Source organism: Oncorhynchus mykiss, chromosome 16 (assembly GCF_013265735.2).
Source record: "Oncorhynchus mykiss isolate Arlee chromosome 16, USDA_OmykA_1.1, whole genome shotgun sequence".
NCBI lineage: Eukaryota > Metazoa > Chordata > Actinopteri > Salmoniformes > Salmonidae > Oncorhynchus > Oncorhynchus mykiss.
The window spans coordinates 26,571,845-26,593,286 of NC_048580.1; the positions used below are offsets into that span (position 1 = coordinate 26,571,845).

Below are 21,442 nucleotides of genomic sequence, written 5' to 3' on the forward strand. Positions count from 1 at the left end.
AATAGATGCATGCAATACTTTATCATAAAGGTAAAAAAAAAAATTGTTGTAGATTTGTTTAGCTTCCCCTTACTTGAAGCTCACGCACGGCATACAGTATGCACATACACACATACTTTAACACACACACACCTGTATGTAGAGACAAGTCAACCCAGGGACAGACAGGTACAGACGGGAACTTTACTACAGGTCTGTGCACCCGACACCTAATGTACTGTAACACAAAATATAGATTAATGTACCACATCTACTATAGCACACCTAGACAAGCTCCCCCCCCAAAAAATATAATGAAAAGATCCATTCATGAATTCACATTTAAGTCAGCATTCAGGTCAATTATACCATGTGCCACGCAACAAAGCAACTCCATAGAGGTACCATGCGTTTGATGGCTGCTTGCACTTTGAGGGCAGTTTTCAATATGGAGCAAAATGCATAATTAAGCTATTTAGGTTGAACCGTGATACCACTCAACAGAACACTACCACAAATAGGTTTGATGGACAGTAAGCTGGTATGGAATAGCTTTTCTAGATGCCATGTTTGTTAACACCCTGAGGGCCTTCACTCAGTAAGACAAGAGGATAGGAATTTCCCTTTGGGGAGAGTGGCATCTGGTGGCCTCGTAAGCTCCACTTTGAACACAACCTCTCAAACCTACTGTAGCAAATCAACAACAATAATAATAAACCTCTGTTAGGGGCCACAGTTAGTTCATCAGCGGCATGCGCTCCTGGCGGTTTGGAGTCAAGCCCTGAAGAACCCGTTTGGAAGAATGTAGACCTTTCAAAACACACACTTGGCTGAAACTAGACTAGATGGCTGGTTTGTCTGTGGAGTCGCGTGATTCTCTAGTGATTAACAGGTTCCTTAGAAAACCTTCAGAGAACAAGAACTAGTTCCAAAGAACTATAAGCAACTGGAGCAGAGGAAATAGTCAGAAAGAGCACTCCAGCTGGCCTGAACAAAGTCCTACAATATACTGTCTATAAGTGTAGTGAATCAATATTATTTGCTGATGTTCATTTCTGTTTAGTGATTCCATCTGGAAACAAAGCCAAATTCAAAGTCAAAGCTATGATGTAATGATGATCCATTGACATTAATGTATGATTGACAAAATGTCCACACAGATCCTGAGTAAGGATTTGGAGCTCACTGACCAGTGTGATTAAACATTACTTCAACAGATATGAATGTAAATGTAACCTCAGACTAACGCTCATGTAACATCTTTCTCCCTGCAGTGGTCACTGTGGATGAGGAGCCTTGTCTGCTCCTTCCCCTCCACACGCGAGAGGAGGTTGAGAAACTACTCTACAGGGGTGGAGAAGGGGAGGGCTACGACCACACGGAGGACAGAGATTGGTGCAGCCTGGCAGGGCTGCTGGGATACCAGGAAGAGCGCATCGCCACATTCCGGCAGCAGGAACATCCAATCCGTGCACTGCTCTCTGATTGGGCGAGCCAGGATTGCGCCAGCCTGGACACGCTCTGCACGGCGCTGTGCAAGATCAACCGCGAAGACATCGCACAGAGCCTCGTGCTCAGCCCCAACACCGTCAAACCCACTGCCACATCTGCAGTGTGACCATTTGACCATTACCGCCAATGCTACGAAAACATCACAGCCAAACCCCCCCCCCCCCCCCCCCCCACCCCCCCACAGTCCATCCATACTGTGACTATTTAACCGACTACACCAACCATCTGAGCAATTACACCAATGCCAAACCATGCAGATCGGCAAACCAAAGTCTGATCATCCACACCTGATGCCAAAACTACTCCTATCAATCCACCAAGACTCGGCCCAGACCTAAATCGAACATTTCTGCGAGACTTCGGCAGCCACTGCATCCCTTACCGCCTTTATGGTCCTTCCTAAGCGTGCCGCATCGTGTGAAACCTATCGCTTCCAATTCCACTTGTGAACCTATGTCAAACTCTGTGGCTGGTGCACTTTCAAGATACACAAACCCATGATGGTCAACTGTGGCCTTGTAACCATACTACTGGATGTTCCACTGTGTCTTCAGTGTGCCCAAAACAGTCAGGCACCATTTTGCTCTGCCCTCTCACTAACCCGGAAGTAGCAAAAGGCTACAAGACTCTGGGGATTGAGGTTAATTTTCATTTTCTGTGCTTCTCTTATGACTGAACTAATTGTTTTCATCCATTCCTCACTTGCAACACAGAACTCTGGCTTGTGGTGCCTTGATGAACATCCCTTGGCATTCAACACGTACAGCAAGGTACTACTATTCTTTCATTTCATTTTTGTTGTTCTGTACTACCAAAGCCTAGCTTATCAACCATACCTATACCTATTATAATATCTGAACATTAAATTGTTTGTAATTTATTGGCAAAATATTCCATTATTTGTGACCATTTGCTAGTCAATCAATGACTGTCGGTCAAAGCTGAATGGTGGTCATTTTCAGCAGAGATCAAGGACTGGAAAGATATAACGAGCTAGACTACAAAAGGTTAGCACTAAATCCAAACCAATTCTTATGTGAAAAAAGCTAATGACATATCAACCTGCATCGTCGCCTCTATTATTTTCAACACATTGATATGGAGAAGCTCAATTATTTGAGCCGTTTCCTCCATAATATTTTGTGAAATGAAATATTAAGGAGAAATATCCCCTTTCAAACTTAAGTTATCGTATGCATTATTATTATTTCTTTAGACCTGACATAGGAACAGTTCCCAGTATGTATATATCTACTGGAACAAAGTCAGAGTAGTGGACTGGCTGACCTGTGCTGCCTAACATGGTAGTCTGTGGAGCAGGCAACCTGACTCCAGCTTCTATCTGGCCAGGCCCATCTGCATAACACTGGGGCTCTCACACTAGGCCTATACTCTGACCTAGATAGAAAAGGACTAGGAATTTAAAACTCACTCACACATATAGGCCTATCTACACACACAAACATCCATGAATGCACGCACACACACACACACACGCACACGCACAAATCTACACACACTTACATACACACGTACACAAACACACAGATGCATGCATGCATGCCAGTATCCACACACATGTATGCATACACATACTGTATAAAATAACAAACAAACAAAAAAGCCTGTGCTGTGTCAATCAAGTGTTGTGTCAATGATAAGGGACCACAGGACCAAGGTCATTGGACATGAACATACACCCTTTCAGGGACCACATGCAGGACACCTTATCGGACATGATGGACGTCGGCCAACTTGCAGTCAAAAATATTGCAGTCATTCACACCACAACTGGAATCTGTATAAATCATGTAATCCTTTCCCGTGAGGTCATCCACTGCTGTGTTAGCAAGAGGAACAGCATGTACACACTAGCGAGTCATATAACCGATACACATCATATTCAAAATGCACATACAAGTACTGTACATAAAATAACTTACGACTGAACAACTAGCCATTATTTCAGGCTAAGATATACAAATCCAGGGTTATCTATTTCTGTTTAGTTTCTCAGGGTCTTTTGTGTGGCTTTAGTGATTAGCTGGATGTTTGTCTAATGTTGTTTCCTTTTCCTAATCAACGCTCAGACAACCTGAATTAGTTGTGTATAGGTTGAGGAAGGTGAGGGAGGCCTTGTGGAGGGATCCAACACTAGCTAGTGTTTCAGGAAAGGCCCTTTGTAGAACTTACTCAGGCAATGATATCAGTGGCGTTTCAGGTTGTCTTTCTATGCAGTCGCGCTGCTCGGAGGATCAGATCTCACATTGCCTGGAAAAGTGTTTAAATGTTTAAAGTAGCAGGGACCATATTCATATGATATCTAGTAGGGGACTGCCAAAAAGACGACCCGGTGGCCATTGTGACTGACAATCCTTCAGACAAAAGAATAGGGATGGACGCAGATCAGAGGAAAAACAGGGGTGTCTAGTTTCCCCATTGTTCACGACAACAACCTTCGAATGAAAGGCTAGTCCTTAGAGATCGGAGACGAGCAATACGGGAGGACTTCCAACCACTGAGAGTTGAAAAGATGAAAAGAAGCATGCCAATTAGACCTTTTGGTAACAGGTTACTTAAAGCTGACGGGTATAATGCATTAAGATGTGGTTATAATGCATTGTAAAAATTGCTATAGGCATTTATGTCCCACTTATAATGTCTTATTGTCATGCCATGGTACCTACATATTATAAGCCTCATAAGCCTCATTGTATGCTTATAACAAGTAATAAAGCACTATACGTGTTAGCTCAAAATAAAAATGTTAGCACATCGGTGCATTCATAAAGCCTTCGTAAATGCTTCAAAATGTGTCGTAGGCATGCATAACCATTACAGGCAGCTATGAATTAAGAACTGAGGGGGGTGTTCCCTTATTTTTGTTGTGCTTTGTGGGGTCATATATTTCTTAGCTTATTTGAGGGTTAAAATGCCAATGCATGCTTATAACAAATGTAATTGCAGCATAATACAGCCTAAAGTGAAGCGTATCCCCATTTATTCTCATTGTCAACTTGATTTTTTTTATATATATATTTTTTTTTCAATTTCACATTGGGAATTTTTTTTGGGGGGGGGACAGGGGTTGAATGACAGGAGTTTGGAGGAAGTAACAGTGGTCGCTTGCTTTCTGTCCATCATTTAATGCAAAGAGATCTGTTAGGGCTGTCGTGTTAAATTCTGGCATTACTGACATATAGGTAGGTTCAAAGAGAGTGAAGACAATATTCATGCTTTGCTGGACTTGAACCAGTCTATGTCACAGAATTGATCCACGCCTGGTTTAGCTTGCTACTGCAAGAGTCTGGCCTGAGTCTATAGGCACACGTGCCTATTGTAAGTACTGTACAGCACGTTTCACCGATAGTTTACTGATCTTAGTTCAGTGGCTAAATTACGAACAAAGGTATTCTCAAGGGTTTTCATGTGTTACTAGCAGTAATAAACGGTATTATAGGTTAGATTGTAGAGCACCGTATGTATTCGACATCACAAGTGACCTGGGAAATGTTTCAGGTCCCTGATGATGATGTTGTGTTTGTTTTGTATGTATTTTTATTTGATTTTGATAAGTGTTCATTTGAAGTTTGTGTTTTTGAGCCCTCAAGGCTTATCGTAAAATATCATGGTCCGACAGGACTTCTGACTCAGATGCAGTCTCTAGAGTCGATCGACAGTGACTCAATCCCACTTTACCTCAATGACCTGACTCTAAAGAAATAGAATATTTGGCCCAAATGGTTTCACTGTATGCCTTAGCCACAGTCAGTAGGACACAAATTAAGCATAGTCCTGAACTAAAAAGCTATTTCAAAGAAGATCCTCTGTTGATGCTTTTTAGTCCAGGACTATAATACATTTTTTGTCTAGGAAACCAACCCCAGATGTCTGGATCAACGGTATTGCATGGTAAACACTGCTGGGACTAAATGTGGTATATCCCTGTATAGTGTATGTATGTGTGTGTGTGTGTATATATATATATATATATATATATATATATATATATATACTGAGGGAACAGAACATTAAGAACACCCTCCTAATATTGAGTTGCACCACCTTTTGACCTCAGAACAGCCACAATTCATGAGGGTATGGACTCTACAAGGTGTCGAAAGCGTTCCACAGGGATGCTGGCCAATGTTGACTCTCAATGATTCCCACAGTTGTCAAGTTGGCTGGATGTCCTTTGGGTGGTGGACCATTCTTGATACACATGGGAAACTGTTGAACGTGAAAAACCCAGCAGCTTTGCAGTTCTTGACACACTCAAACTGGTCCGCCTGGCACCTACTACCATACCCCGTTCAAAGACACTTAAATATTTTGTCTTGCCCATTCACCCTCTGAATGGCACACATACACAATCCATGTCTCAGTTGTCTCAAGGCTTAAAAATAATGATTTAACCTGTCTCCTCCCCTTCATCTATACTGATTGAAGTGGCTATAACAAGTGACATCAATAAGGGATCATAGCTTTCACCTGGATTCACCTGGTCAGTCTATGTCATGGAAAGAGCAGGTATTTTTTATGTTTTGTATTCTCAGTGTATGTACTGAATGTGTTATAAGTAGGTTAGGTAAGGGATGAAAGGAAAACCTATAGGATGATAGCTCTCCACTACGAGGGTTGGGCATGAAATGACAGCAGGCTGTTCAATACTGAGCCATACTGACTGACGGGTGGCGTGGATTGGTACAGCTCGGCTCAGTCCCACGTTATCACTTATTTGGCTAAATTATTATCCATAGTTGCCTCTTTTGATACAGCAGCAGTCTTTAAATGGACTGTTACCTTGAATGCAACACTACGATGTAAAAGCTATTCAACTCCAATTAAACTCTGTCTATGTCATTTCCTGACATATTTTTACTCTCGCTCTCTCTCACTGCAGTGGTTCTCAGGAGACGGGCCAGTATGTGTGGGGAGAACATGTGTCAGACAAGGTTGAGTCAGGCGTCTAATGTTTTGTACACCCAGTGTATAGCCATGACTGTAACAACAAAGTTGGTTTCCCCTACAGACACTGACGAGGAATGTGCTAATATGATATGAAAACTGAACTGAGGACAGAATTGTTTCCCCCCCAAACAGTATTCACTTATTAATTTCTTTATTTTTATTAGAGGACAGTTGCAGGCCATACGTTTTGTATAGTTGTGAAGCAGCACACCTAGTAAGTACAATAAAATACCAATGAAGGCTTATATTCAACTTAACCTCGCACTTGGCTGCATGCTGTTCGGTCAGAGGAAGAGGTGGGAGTTTGACAGTGAAGGGATTGTTGAAAATATATGAAAATAAATTGATGGAGATGTGTCACCAAGCCCTGATGATGTGGTCCATAGTGAAACAAGACGGATTCTTAATGCGCCAAGATGTACAGAAGTGAGAAATACTGAATGTTCCCTGTATTTACTAATATGTACACTGTATTATACAAATGTGAATTTGCTATATAAACAGTACAATCCACAAAATAATAAAGTCCTTCAATCAACATAATATGGTCTTGTCAAAAAGCAATGATTTCAAATATGGTCATAAAAGTAATTATTGTGTCTTTATCGCTGTCACTCTCTCTCACACACACACACACACACACACACACACACACACACAAACATTCACACACAAACTCATGCACACACACTACCCCCATTAACAATGTGGCTAGCTTGTGTAACTTCCATGGATTCACACATTATCTCCTTAGGCTGCAGGACTCTGGGCATTTTCCCGCAAAGCCACTTCAACGTCCTTCTGACATGTAACTCGAGGCAAATGAGACAGATTGATTACCGGGGGCTTCAAACATAAAGAACACACAGAGAGGAGGAGGAAGGAGGTGAGGAAGAGTTGTGTACTACTTGTCCCTCCTTATTGGCTGCTTTACAATGAGTGTAAAGGAAACTTGGTGTAATTTTCTAAATGTTATGGCCAAATCAACTGAAATGAGTTTGACCTTAGTTAAAAATCATTTGACCATTTAAAAAAAAAAACATTGCATGGTTGTTTAGTTAGCTGAAGTTTTTAGTGGATGTTTATTAAAAAAACTCAACTGTGGATTACAGTTTCTGACAACTTTTAGGGTGAAGAAGCATCAAGTTGTAAAATACTGAAATCCTTAACACCAGCTAAGTTGGTTGAGAGCGCATTCACATCAACATGCTGGGGAAGCGGCAACCGTAGGTCATTTGCTGTGTGAAAAAAAACATGCATTGCAACTCATGCTACTGTGAGACCCACATGATGTTGAGGCCTGTGTCAATTGACCATAACATGACCGTAAATATGTTCACAACCGTTTAATGTCCAATTTGAACCACAGCAACCCCTACATAGGGCAGTGGCTCCAATCACTACTGCCCTGGGGCATAGGGTCACCTTAGACTAGAGGGATGAGTGTCCCCTATTAGCCCTCAAACACCACTTCCAGCAGCATCTGGTCTCCTGTCCAAAGGTCGACCAAGCCATGCATAGCTTCAGAGGCAAACCATCAGTGGGATGCATGCAGACAGAGTGGTATGGCTGCTGTATGGCTGTATGAGTTATTGTTGGCCTTTGACATGGGGGTTGCTGTCATGAGGGTAACATAATGCTATCATAACAATGGCATATAGCTTGTCAAAACAACTAACCTCAAGTTGGCGAGTGACACAGCTCGGTAATGAAGCGGAAAATGACACGTGCTTGAACATTTCGCTGTTTCACTTTCGCAACAGTTGTGCCACTTAATATTAGATGTAGTAGATATCATGACTGTTGACATTCGGTCAGGAACTATTATCCCAAGTGTTATATAGTTCTTATAGCAGTTACTAATAATGTAAGCATTGTTAATGGAATAAATTACGTTTTTCATCAGCATATGTATAACAATTCAATTCGACGTGAACTATCTGACAATTTTCTGTCACATACTGTACACGCTTAACTACCAGAACTGTAATTCTTCTGTTAAACTGTCAATGATGTTTTATCATTATAGAAGACAGACTATGGGGTAGAGGAGCAATTAATGCATTTGCTTTGGCAGTCAATACATTTATTTTAAAAGTGAAACCAGAACTTTTAGGGGGTAGATCAGCTTTAATATTGCAGATAGACTGTGGCTTCCATCAATGTAATTGTCTGCATCATTTCCGATACCCGATATATTTATTTTGTTAATATATATATATATATACACACCTACTCATTCCAGGGTTTTTCTTTATTTGTACTATTTTCTACACTGTAGAATAATAGTGAAGACATTAAAACTATGAAATAACACATGTAGTAACCAAAAAAGTGATAAACAAATCCAAATATATTTATATTTGAGATTCTTCAAAGTAGCCACCCTTTGCCTTGACGAAAGCTTTGCATACTTTTGGCATTCTCTCAACCAGCTTCACCTGGAATGCTTTTCCAACAGTCATGAAGTAGTTGATAATCCTTAAGATGTTTCTACAACCTGATTGGAGTCCATCTTTGGTAAATTCAATTGATTAGACATGATATGGAAAGTCACACACCTTTCTATAAAAGGTCTCACAGTTGAGAGTGTATGTCAGAACAAAAACCATGCCATGAGGTCAAAGGAATTATCCGTAGAGCTCCGAGACAGGTTTGTGTCAAGGCACATATCTGGGGAAGGGTACGAAAAACTGGAACCACCAAGACTATTCCTAGAGCTGGCCGCCCGGCCAGACTGAGCAATCGAGGTAGAAGGGCCTTGGTCATTAAGGAGACCAAGAACCCAATGGTCACTCTGACAGAGCTCCAGAGTTCCTTTGTGGAGATTGGAGAACCATTCAGAAGGACAACCATCTCTGCAGCACTCCACCACTCAGGCCTATATGGTAGAGTGGCCAGATGGAAGCCACTCTTCAGTAAAAGGCACATGACAGCCCGCTTGGAGCTTGCCAAAGGGCACCTAAGACTCTCAGACCATGAGAAACAAGATTCCAAGAATAGGGATTGAACTCATTTGCCTGAATGCCAAGCGTCACATCTGGAGGAAACCTTGCACCATCCCTACGTTGAAGCATGGTGGTGGCAGTATCATGCTGTGGGGATGTTTTTCTGCGGCAGGGACTGGGAGACTAGTTAGGCTTGAGGGAAAGTTGAACAGAAAAAAATACACAGAGATCCTTTATGAAAACCTGCTCCAGAGCACACAGGACCTCAGACTGGGGTGAAGGTTCCCCTTCCAACAGGACAACGGCCCTAAGCAAACAGCCAAGACGACACAGAGTGGTTTTGGGACAAGTCTCTGAAAGTCCTTGAGTGGCCCAGGCGGAGTATGGACATGAACCCGATCTAACATCTCTGGAGAGACCTGAAAATAGCTGTCCTGCGATACTCCCATCCAATTTGACAGAGCTTGAGAGGATCTGTAGAGAAGAATGGGACAAACTCCCCAAATACAGGTGTGCCAAGCTTGTAGCGTCATACCCAAGAAGAATCAAGGCTGTAATCACTTCCAAAGGTACTTCAACAAAGTACTGAGTAAAAGGGTTTATGTAAATGAGATATTTCATTTTTTTATTTTTTTTATTAAACTAGCAAACATTTCTAAAAACCTGTATTTGCATTTTCATTATGTGGTATTCTGTTTTGATTGACAAGAAAATTTAGAAACTTTAAAGAACTTTGAAAGTTTCTTCAAGTGCAGTCGGTACCTCTGCTGCAAAGGATAAGTTCATTAGAGTTACCAGCCTCAGAAATTTCAGCCCAAATAAATGCTTCACAGAGATCAATTAACAGACACATCTCAACATCAACTGTTCAGACGAGAATCAGGACTTCATGGTCGAATTGCTGCAAAGAAATCACTACTTAACCTCTACGGGATCGGTCCGCTAATGTGATTAGCATGAGGTTGTAAGTAACAAGAACATTTTCCAGGACATAGACATATTTGATATTGGCAGAAAGCTTATATTATTGGTAATTAAACTGCACTGTCCAATTTACAGTAGCTATTAGAGTGAAATAATACCATGATATTGTTTGAGGAGAGTGCACAGTTTTGAACTTGAAAAGTTATTAATAAACCATTTAGGCACATTTGGGAAGTCTTGACACAAAATTTTGAACAGAAATGCAATGATTCATTGGATCAGTCTAAAAATGTGCACATACACTGCTAGTGGACAAAATCTAAATTGTGCCTGTGCTGGAATAATACATCATGGCCTTTCTCTTGCATTTAAAAAATGATGGTACAAAAAAATACAAAAAACGTTTGGTTTTTTCTTTGTATTATCTTTTACCAAATCGAATGTGTTTTATTCTCCTATATTCCTTTCACATTTCCACAAACTTCAAAGTGTTTCCTTTCAAATGGTACCAAGAATATGCATATCCTTGCTTCATGTCATGAGCTACAGACAGTTAGATTTGGGTAAGTCATTTTAGGCCAAACTTTTTTTTATTTAGTTGTCTGAAAGCGTTCAAAATACACTGAAAAAAGTCCAAATACATAATCTATACGAACAAAATGTGATGTCAAAATAAATTGATATTGAGGTGTGTGAAAAATCAACATGTGAAAATCCATGTGAAACTTTACACGTCTGAAAACCACGTGTCTGACTCGTGGAATTTGGAATTTGTATGACATTTTTCTTCTATTCTTTCACATGAAGTTTTGAAACGTGTGCTCATATGTGTGTTTGAAAACCATATGTATTTTTTTTCACTTTCAAGTTTTTTATTTTATTATTATTGAAGGAAATCCCTTTCTATTTCACTGTTCTGGAACCTGAGGAAAGGTATTTTATTCTTCTAAGGGGTGACTGATGTTGCTCTGTCCCAATGTTATGGGCTATTTTGGGACCATGTGAAAAGGTATTTTTCGAGGTGACCGAGGTTGGGTCTCCTGATGTTGCTCTGTTCAGGGACCTGCTCAAACCAGGGTTTGGCTCAATTCAGAATTTTGGAATTGACTCCCAAGTATCCATTTCAATAGAATGACACTGCAACAACTGTTTCAGAGCACAGAGTAAATGTTGAATTTACGAACGCTCAACACCTGTTGAATATGGCCAGTGTTAGTAAACGTCAGCAAAAAAATTGTTATTAAATTGTTGCCAGGGTCACAGTTAAAGTCACCAACACTCTGGATAACATGAAAACAGCCTAACCAGCTCTGTTGAGAAAAATTGTCAGAGTGTGGGTGGGGGATGAAGTTTACGATGATTCTTGTGGTATTGCACACGGTCAGTAGTGTGAACCAGAGTGACTTGATGCAACGGGCCAAGCACGCTGTACAAACAAAACGGAAACGACACAGGACGTCTTGGGGTTGCAGTCTGCCGTGAAGCGTTCAACCATGTGTACGGGTAAGAATCTAGCTACAGTTTCAGATATTATATGTTTCGATTTTTTTCAGAAAGTTGATTTCATTGCAAGTTAAAGCTTACTGTTAGCTAGCTAGCTGATGTTAGATGACTGGCTCTCTAGCTAACATTACCTTTATGATCTATGTGTAGTAATGTTATCTCAGAATGCCATTTCACATGGCTAGTTATTGCTTAATGTTAACTAGCTAACATCGAACCTATTTGGTTAACTTTAGCTAGCTATGACAATTGGTTTGTATTGCTAGTACTCTATGGATTGGGATTATGGTTAATTGTTTAGCTAGCTACATGTCTAAACAAAAGACCCCAAGTTAAAGCTTACTGTTAGCTAGTTAGCTGACGTTAGATGGCTGACTTGATAGCTAACATTACGTTTATGATCTGTGTGTGGTGAGATCTCAGAATGCATTGCTAGTTATAGCCTAATGTTAACTAGCTAACTAGCTAACGTTGAACCTGTTTGGTTAACTTTAGATAGCTATGACAATCATTTTGTATTGCTAGTACTCTAATCAAATCAAATCAAATTTATTTATATAGCCCTTCGTACATCAGCTGATATCTCAAAGTGCTGTACAGAAACCCAGCCTAAAACCCCAAACAGCAAGCAATGCAGGTGTAGAAGCACGGTGGCTAGGAAAAACTGGGCGCCAACCCAGAAAGGACGACCACTTCCAGGGACAGTATGAGAGAGCCCCAGTAAGCCAGTGACTCAGCCACTGTAATAGGGTTAGAGGCAGAGAATCCCAGTGGAAAGAGGGGAACCGGCCAAGCAGAGACAGCAAGGGCAGTTCGTTGCTCCAGAGCCTTTCCGTTCACCTTCCCACTCCTGGGCCAGACTACACTCAATCATATGACCCACTGAAGAGATGAGTCTTCAGTAAAGACTTAAAGGTTGAGACCGAGTTTGCGTCTCTGACATGGGTAGGCAGACCGTTCCATAAAAATGGAGCTCTATAGGAGAAAGCCCTGCCTCCAGCTGTTTGCTTAGAAATTCTAGGGACAATTAGGAGGCCTGCGTCTTGTGACTGTAGCGTACGTGTAGGTATGTACGGCAGGACCAAATAAGAGAGATAGGTAGGAGCAAGCCCATGTAATGCTTTGTAGGTTAGCAGTAAAACCTTGAAATCAGCCCTTGCTTTGACAGGAAGCCAGTGTAGAGAGGCTAGCACTGGAGTAATATGATCAAATTATTTGGTTCTAGTCAGGAGTCTAGCAGCCGTATTTAGCACTAACTGAAGTTTATTTAGTGCTTTATCCGGGTAGCCGGAAAGTAGAGCATTGCAGTAGTCTAACCTAGAAGTGACAAAAGCATGGATAAATGTTTCTGCATCATTTTTGGACAGAAAGTTTCTGCTTTTGCAATGTTACGTAGATGGAAAAAAGCTGAACTTGAAATGGTCTTGATATGTTCTTCAAAAGAGAGATCAGGGTCCAGAGTAACGCCGAGGTCCTTCACAGTTTTATTTGAGACGACTGTACAACCATTAAGATTAATTGTCAGATTCAACAGAAGATCTCTTTGTTTCTTGGGACCTAAAACAAGCATCTCTATTTTGTCCGAGTTTAAAAGTAGAACGTTTGCAGCCATCCATATGTCTGAAACACATGCTTCTAGCGAGGGCAATTTTCATTGATGTTTCATTGAAATGTACAGCTGTGTGTCATCCGCATAGCAGTGAAAGTTAACGTTATGTTTTCGAATGACATCCCCAAGAGGTAAAATATATAGTGAAAACAATAGTGGTCCTAAAATGGAACCTTGAGGAACACCGAAATTTACAGTTGATTTGTCAGAGGACAAACCATTCACAGAGACAAACTGATATCTTTCTGACAGATAAGCTCTAAACCAGGCCAGAACTTGTCCGTGTAGACCAATTTGGGTTTCCAATCTCTCCAAAAGAATGTGGTGATCGATGGTATCAAAAGCAGCACTAAGGTCTAGGAGCACGAGGACAAATGCAGAGCCTCGGTCTGATGCCATTAAATGTAATTTACCACCTTCACAAGTGCAGTCTCAGTGCTATGATGGGGTCTAAAACCAGACTGAAGCATTTCGTATACATTGTTTGTCTTCAGGAAGGCAGTGAGTTGCTGCGCAACAGCCTTTCCTAAAAAATTTTGAGAGGAATGGAAGATTCGATTTAGGCCAATAGTTTTTTATATTTTCTGGGTCAAGGTTTGGCTATTTCAAGAGAGGCTTTATTACTGCCACTTTTAGTGAGTTTGGTACACATCCGGTGGATAGAGAGCCGTTTATTATGTTCAACATAGGAGGGCCAAGCACAGGAAGCAGCTCTTTCAGTAGTTTAGTTGGAATAGGGTCCAGTATGCAGCTTGAAGGTTTAGAGGCCATGATTATTTTCATCATTGTGTCAAGAGATATAGTACTAAAACACTTTAGATTATGCTTCATTGTTTAGCTAGCTAGCTACAAATCTAAACTAAAGAACCCAAGTGAAAGCTGACTGTTAGCTAGCTAGCTGATGACCCATCAAGTTAGCCAGGCATGTCTGAGGGTTATTATGGCTATCTATTGGAATTTGTCTTTCAGCATCAGTAGAACAAGCATGACTCTCCTCCACCAGTCATACAACGAGAATGGTCTAATCTAACGGCCCACATCCAAAAGAGAGCTGGTACAAGCAAGCACAGGTTACACCTGAAGCATAAGGACTTGCAGCGAGTGGTGAACTTCATCAACAATGACGCAGAGGATAATGCAATAGTATTACCAGGACCACCCAGGACACAAACTCTTTGGTGGAAAGCTGCTGCCATCCCATGTGACAAAAGCAGCAGTGTGGCGTCTCTACAAGGAATCGATGACAGCACTCGGTATATAAAGCATAAGCAACACGTTTTGATTATTTAATTGACCAACATGATTGGCACTACCTTTATTACTCTCACATTATTTTTGTATTTTCCAGAGGGCTGTCTTCCTTCAGGAATCTGTAGAGAAAATTGTTGCCCCACATCTCAAGCACTAAGCCCAGGACAGACCTGTGCTGGCAGTGCCAGAGGAGCAACTATCAGGTCTTCAGATCTGCCAGAATTTGTTAAGTCAGCCAAGCTGAAGAATTAAGATCTGCATCTCCAGCTTGTTCAGAGTGTGCGGTCTGTCTACCGGAAGATATTTGCTGACTGCAAGACCACCTGTCAAGACATGCAGTTGTCTCTGGGGGCCCCTACTGAACCAGCAAGCAAAGACATCGGGATGCATTACAGCTTTGATTTTTTCTCAACAAGTAAGCAACATTTCCTCCTTTATACTGATTAAGGACAGAGAGAAACAGAGAGTGAGAGAGAGAGAGCATTTCACTGAGCTGTGTAATTAATTTACATTTTGTTGTTTGCAGGTGCACTATCATTCTGACCCTATGCAGCCAGGTCCCATCTACTTTTTAACTCCTTGCAAGTGGGGCTTGTTTGGTGTCTGCTGTGAAGGAATACCACAACAAGTCAATTACTTGATTGATGAAGGCATGTCATCACTTGATTGATGAAGGCATGTCATCCGGCAAAGTCAGCAGCACAGTCATCAACAACATGCATCATTTATTCACCAACTACGGAGTTGGGGAAACACGTGTGTACCTGAATTCTGAAAATTGCAGTGGCCAACCAAGAACAAGTTTGTGCTCTGGTATTGTGCCTGGCAGACCATGCACAAGCTCCACCACAGTCTGGACCTTGGACTTCCTGGTCACAGTCCACACCAAGTTTGCCCCTGACTAGTGCTTCAGCCTCATCAGGCAGCACTTCAGAAAGACCAGAGTGAACACTTTGTCTAAGATTGCTGGTGTTGTGATGGACAGCACTGTGACAGGGGTCAACATCCCACAGCTGGTTGGACTGGAGAATGGTACGGTGCTGGTGGAAAGCTGTTTGGGACTCAATTTCTGCCTGAAGACATACCCTAATCTAATTGCCTGTAGCTCAGGCCCAGAAGCAAGGATATGCATATTCTTTATATCATTTGAAAGGAAACACTCTGAAGTTTGTGGAACTGTGAATTGAATGTAGGAGAATTTAACACAATAGATCTGGTAGAAGACAATACAAGGAAATAAATATACATTTTCTGTTTTTATTGTTGTTGCATCATCTTTCAACTGAACAAGAACAGCCAAACATTCAGATAGGATGCTGGAGATAATTTTGATGCAGAACATAACAGGGCGACAGTATTTGAGCAAAGTTTCAGACAGATATCTTCATGAATGAGCAAGCTACATGACATTGAGCATGTAGTCACCCAGGTGTCCCACACAAGTTGCCCAAATGTACCCAAGTGGCCAAATTGGTACAGTGATACATTTTGATGCAAATAACTATATGCGAAATAACACCCCCCCCTCATTTTTTTTTTAAATAAAAATTTATTATTGAAAATTTGAAAAAAATGAAAATTACAAGGGTAACAATTTACACACATTCAATGTATAACATTATAATGTACAATATTGTGAAGACTGCTGATGCCATAGCCCATAGCAGTCTCTTTCTGGTGTAAAACAGAGAGTCACCAAACAAGTGGTGCAGGTGACGGGGCATTTCATGTGGCAAAGAGCACAACGACGCCTCCCTACTGTGCCCTTTTTGCCCTGAGGCATATTCATGTCTGCAGAGATGAACTTTGGCATGTGAGCACCACTGGTTGAAGCAGCAGAAGGTACAGAGGTAGAGGGGACAGAGGTGCAGCGGACTTGCTGTAGCTAGTAAGCTCCTGGATGAGCAGCTCCCTGAAGGCTAGCTGTGAGATGGGGGGCTGTCCACAGCTCTTAGCCATTTCCTTCTGGAGGATGAAGGCATTCACCACAGCATTGTCGATGAAATGATAAAACAATGTCTTGTACCATTTCATTGTCTTGTGGAGAACATTGTAGTGCCCTATCAGCGCGTCTGACAGGTCCACACCTCCCATGCCCTTGTTGTAATCCTTTATAGCTGCAGGAATGGGGAAATTTTTGGTGGTCCATGCCCCAGTAGCGTCCTTCACACGCCTGATGACGTGATCGCCACTGAAGGACTTGTGGATAGTGGTGCACATGACCACCTCTCTTGTATCCATCCACTTCACAAAGAGCAGGCCATCTTGGTGAATCCATCTCATGGTACTCCGATCAGCCCGCTTAGGCATGTCATTCACCTTGGTTTTCGGAAAGCCCACTGTTGGTCCGAATGGTGCCACAAGCCCACACATCCTGCTTCCTCAGGTCTGTGAACAGGGTAGGGCTTGTGTAGAAGTTTGTTGCCCTTCCCCATTCGTTGAAAATCGAATAACTCCATGACGGAATCATAGCTAAGTCCCTCACCGGTCGCACAACTGCTCGTCCCCTCATAAACAAAAAAATTGCACGTGTATGCACACGCAGAATCAACCAAAACAAACAGTTTGTAACCCCATTTAGTTGGTTTGTTACGCATATATTGTTTTAGGCCAATTATGGCCTATGAGGCCACCATCCTCTCATCGATGGAAAAGTTCTGGACGGGATGAAAATAGGTCTTGCAGGCCTCAACCACACTGGTAGAGAGGTTTGATTTTGCAGAGCCTATCAAACCTTGCTGTGCCTCGCTTCTTTTCGTTGTCCTCATCAACTTCTGGGTTACTGATATGAAGCGCCCATGAGATTGTCAGAAACCTTTTGCATGACATGACAGTGGAGGGGAAAGGCAGTTGATAGAGGGGAGCAGTTTTCCAGTAGTCTTTAGCTTCACATGACCCATGTAAATTACCATTGACAGGTAACAAAAATGATCTGACATGGAAATGGAATTCCATGCCTCTTTCTTGCCTGCCTTCTTCTTAGCACCATACTTATTAGTGTTCAACACCAGGGAATCAACAGCTGACAAAGTTGAATGGGGCTGTACTTCGAGGTCATGTCCAGATGAGGTCCTGGTGGCCTTTTCTGTCTGAATGTTGGAGGAAGTTCGACATCCTCCTCCAGCACAGAGTGCCAACGACCCTCTTCCTCTCGTTTCAAAAACGGCATGAGAAGTACTTACCAGTCCAGCACCGCATCTTCTCCGTACAAAAACATCTCCTCGGTTTGCGAGTCAAAACTGTTCACTATCTGACTCATCTTGTAGTAACTCCGTCTCACTTTCCCTATCAATTTCATCGATAATATCATGTAAATCTGTATACCTAGAGTTTTCCTTTGATTTTCCAGATTTAGTCTACATAATCCTTCAGATAAACTGGGGAAAATGCTCTCGAAACAATACTGCTATGTGTAACCAGCGTGGCTGCTTCAGGTAAAATTTTCAATGGCAAATTAGTGTCTTTACGCTCGAGTTTCAAGCGAGGGCTAGTCTTATTGAAAATATAACCGTTACACATTGCCGTTTACCTCAGCTCATTGGCTATCTACCATGACGATCAGTGGTCATTGGGCCGAAATACAGTCAATCAACGAAGCAATGGTCATATCATTGGTGCGCAATGAGGTTATTGTTTGTTGTGTTCAAATCAGTTCCTTTCCGTCAATACGTGCGAGAATAACCATGAAGTCTGGTGGGTGTTACTAACAAACAGAGGATTGCAATGAAACCAACCATGAGTGGAAAAACATAAGTTTAGTGTGAGTAATGACATCGAATGTTTCGTTGAAAGTTGAAGGAGACGAAATTCATGACATAAGCCGTTTACAAAATGTTTTGTATTAGGCTAGATTGGACCTTTTGTATTACCAAAAGAAGATCTTCAAAGGTAAGTGATTATTTTATTGCTATTTCTGACTTTCGTGACTCCTGTTCTTGGATGGAAAATTTGTATTATGCTTTTTTATGTGGGGCGCTGTCCTCAGATAAACGCATGCTTTCGCCGTAAAGCCTTTTTGAAATCTGACACGGAGGCTGGATTAACAAGAAATAAGTTTTATTTTGTTGTATACCACTTGTTATTTTATGAATGTTAAGTATTTATCTTCCTGTATTTTGAATTTCGCGCCCTGCAATTTCACCGGATGTTGTCGAGGTGTCCCGCTAGTGGCATGCCTTTCCCAAACAGGTTTAAAATGATAGGTATGTACAATCCTGTTACTCTGGTTGTGTAAATTGCTGTTTCCACCTAACTCTGTACCTAATCTACAACGGCTGTGCACATCTCGTGTTCTTACCCCCACCCTCTGTACTCTGAAACTTGCACGTTCAGAACGAGGTATCTCTGTTCCGAAAAAAGTTCTTAGTACTCGCAGGAGAACACAGAGGACTCAGAATATTTGGCCCCCTCATCCAGTAGATATCAGTTAGTTTGACACATTGAGACAGTTGTGGTGGATTAAGGAAATGTAACAAGGTTGGGCTGTATAAGGCAAGCCCCAACTCAGAATGTAAGGGTTGTCGTCGGTGGAAGAATGAGAGGACCAAAGCGCAGCGTGATTAGTGTTCATCTTTTTAATAAGAAACTGAACACTTCAAAAATACAAAACAACAAATTGACAACCGAAACAGTTCTATCTGGTGCAGACACACAAAGACTGAAAATATAGAAAAACTAACATAGACTGCCCACCCCAACTCCCGCCTTGACCATACTAAATAAAGACAAAACAAAGGAATAAAGGTCAGAACGTGACACAGAATCGCTGAGTTCTCACTCTTTTCACCTGTGTGTGTGTGTGTGTGTGTGTGTGTGTGTGTGTGTGTGTGTGTGTGTGTGTGTGTGTGTGTGTGTGTGTGTGTGTGTGTGTGTGTGTGTGTGTGTGTGTGTGTGTGTGTGTGTGTGTGTGTGTGTGTGTGTGACCTGCTCCCTTACTAATATGTTTTGAATAAAGAAACAACTTAATTGCTGCCCTTGTCTCTCCTCATTAATGAATTAGCATTTCCACGACACGGTCTTCATGAGAGCCAGTTTCATCAAAGCGCTTGATGGTTGTTGCAACTGCACTTGAAGAAACCTTTAAAGTTCTTGACATTTTCCAGATTGATTGACTTTCATGTCTTCAAGTAATGATGGACTGTCATTTCTCTTTGGTTATTTGAGCTTGTCGTGGAAATTCATACTGAGAGAGACTTTGTCATTTATTCAAACAATCATCTTTATTTAATATCGATTAATTATTGCAATAATGAGGCTGGTCGACCCCACACCCTTGAGTGTTGGACCGAATAACCTAACCTTTACACAAATGCAGAGTACTACATATAGCTGACACTAAAAATGAGTTTCCCAGTTCCAAGGATGATTTTGAGACAATGAGGGATTGTTCTACTTCTAAGCTAGTAAAACACATTCTTGTGTATGTAATGCATTTTTTAAACTCAGATTAGCTGCAAGGAACTAGAGTGGAGATGATAAAAAACACAGACACTGGTAGGACAGAAATGTCTTACTATTAGTTCAATATTAATTGTTAACCATTAATATTAAATAGATCAGGTAAATACATACTTTTTCTATCACAAGCTTTTCTTGCCATTATATGGACTTGGTTTTTAACCAAATAGGGCTATCTTCTGTATACCATCCCTGCCTTGTCACAACACAACTGATTGGCTCAAATGCATTAAGAAGTAACGAATTCCACAAATGAACTTTTGACAAGGCACACCTGTTAATTTAAATGCGTTCCATGAAGCTGGTTTAGAGAATACCAAGAGTGTGCAAAGCTGTCATCAAGGCAAACTTTGAAGAATCTCAAATATAAAATATATTTGGATTTGTTTAACACTATTTTTGGTTACTACATGATTCCATATGTGTTATCTAATATTTTTAATGTCTATTATTACTTATTATTATTATTATTCTACAACGTCAAAAATGGTTAAAAAAAATAAAGAAAAACCCTTTAGGTGTGTCCAAACATTTGACTGGTACTATAAATATTGACTGTACCACATACTGTAAATGTTACAACAGTGAGTGCCCCATCCAACAGAATATAGATTCCAAATGAGTCAGAGGTCAAAAGTCGATCCAGATTTACTGCAACGAGATGACATCCCTCTATGAAACAGAACAGACCTGACTCTTATGATGATGTATGACATTGTGTCTGTATCCCAAAAGGCATCCTATTCCCTATATAATGTGTTACTTTTGACCGGAGCCCCAGTTGGGACGCAGCCTGTGTGTACCTTGCCAGATAATTCCACACGTATTCTGCTTTGTCATGGTTGACTGTAACAACAGATCAAACGGCAACAGCAGCTTTGGGAAGAAGAAAATGAGTTATTAGTGTGAGGGGGGGAAAGGAAGAAAGGGGAAAGGAGAAGGTATTTTTTATAGAAATGACCATTTCTATTGCTTTAATATAATAATGATGATATCATACTCATTATGATAGCATAACTTAGATTATGTATTGGTCAAATCAAAGTAGATGTTGGAAAACCCCATCATTTAAAATGTGCTCCTCTGGTCTTTCTGTCCTCCTCTCGCACACACACACACACACAGGCACACACACAAGCGCACACACAGAGAAAAGTGTTTGTTCACCTTTTACACTCTCCGCTGGTGGGAATCTGGTTGCATGTTGAAATGAAGGTTTATGATACCAAGACTATTGTGTTTCTGTTTCTCTGGTTTCAGTTTGTGACAACTGTTGATGTTGAAAGGG

At 41.2% G+C, this 21,442-nt stretch overlaps 1 protein-coding gene across 1 annotated transcript in view; it reads left to right on the forward strand.

Annotated features, from left to right (window-relative positions):
* ngfrb (nerve growth factor receptor b) overlaps positions 1–5,309 on the forward strand; it is an 82,116-nt gene extending 76,807 nt beyond the window's left edge. The window contains exon 6 of the mRNA XM_036946621.1: positions 1,254–5,309. Coding sequence (XP_036802516.1) covers positions 1,254–1,597 — 344 coding nt within the window. The 3' untranslated portion in view covers positions 1,598–5,309. The remainder of the gene's footprint in view (positions 1–1,253) is intronic.
* Positions 5,310–21,442: the final 16,133 nt, after the last annotated feature.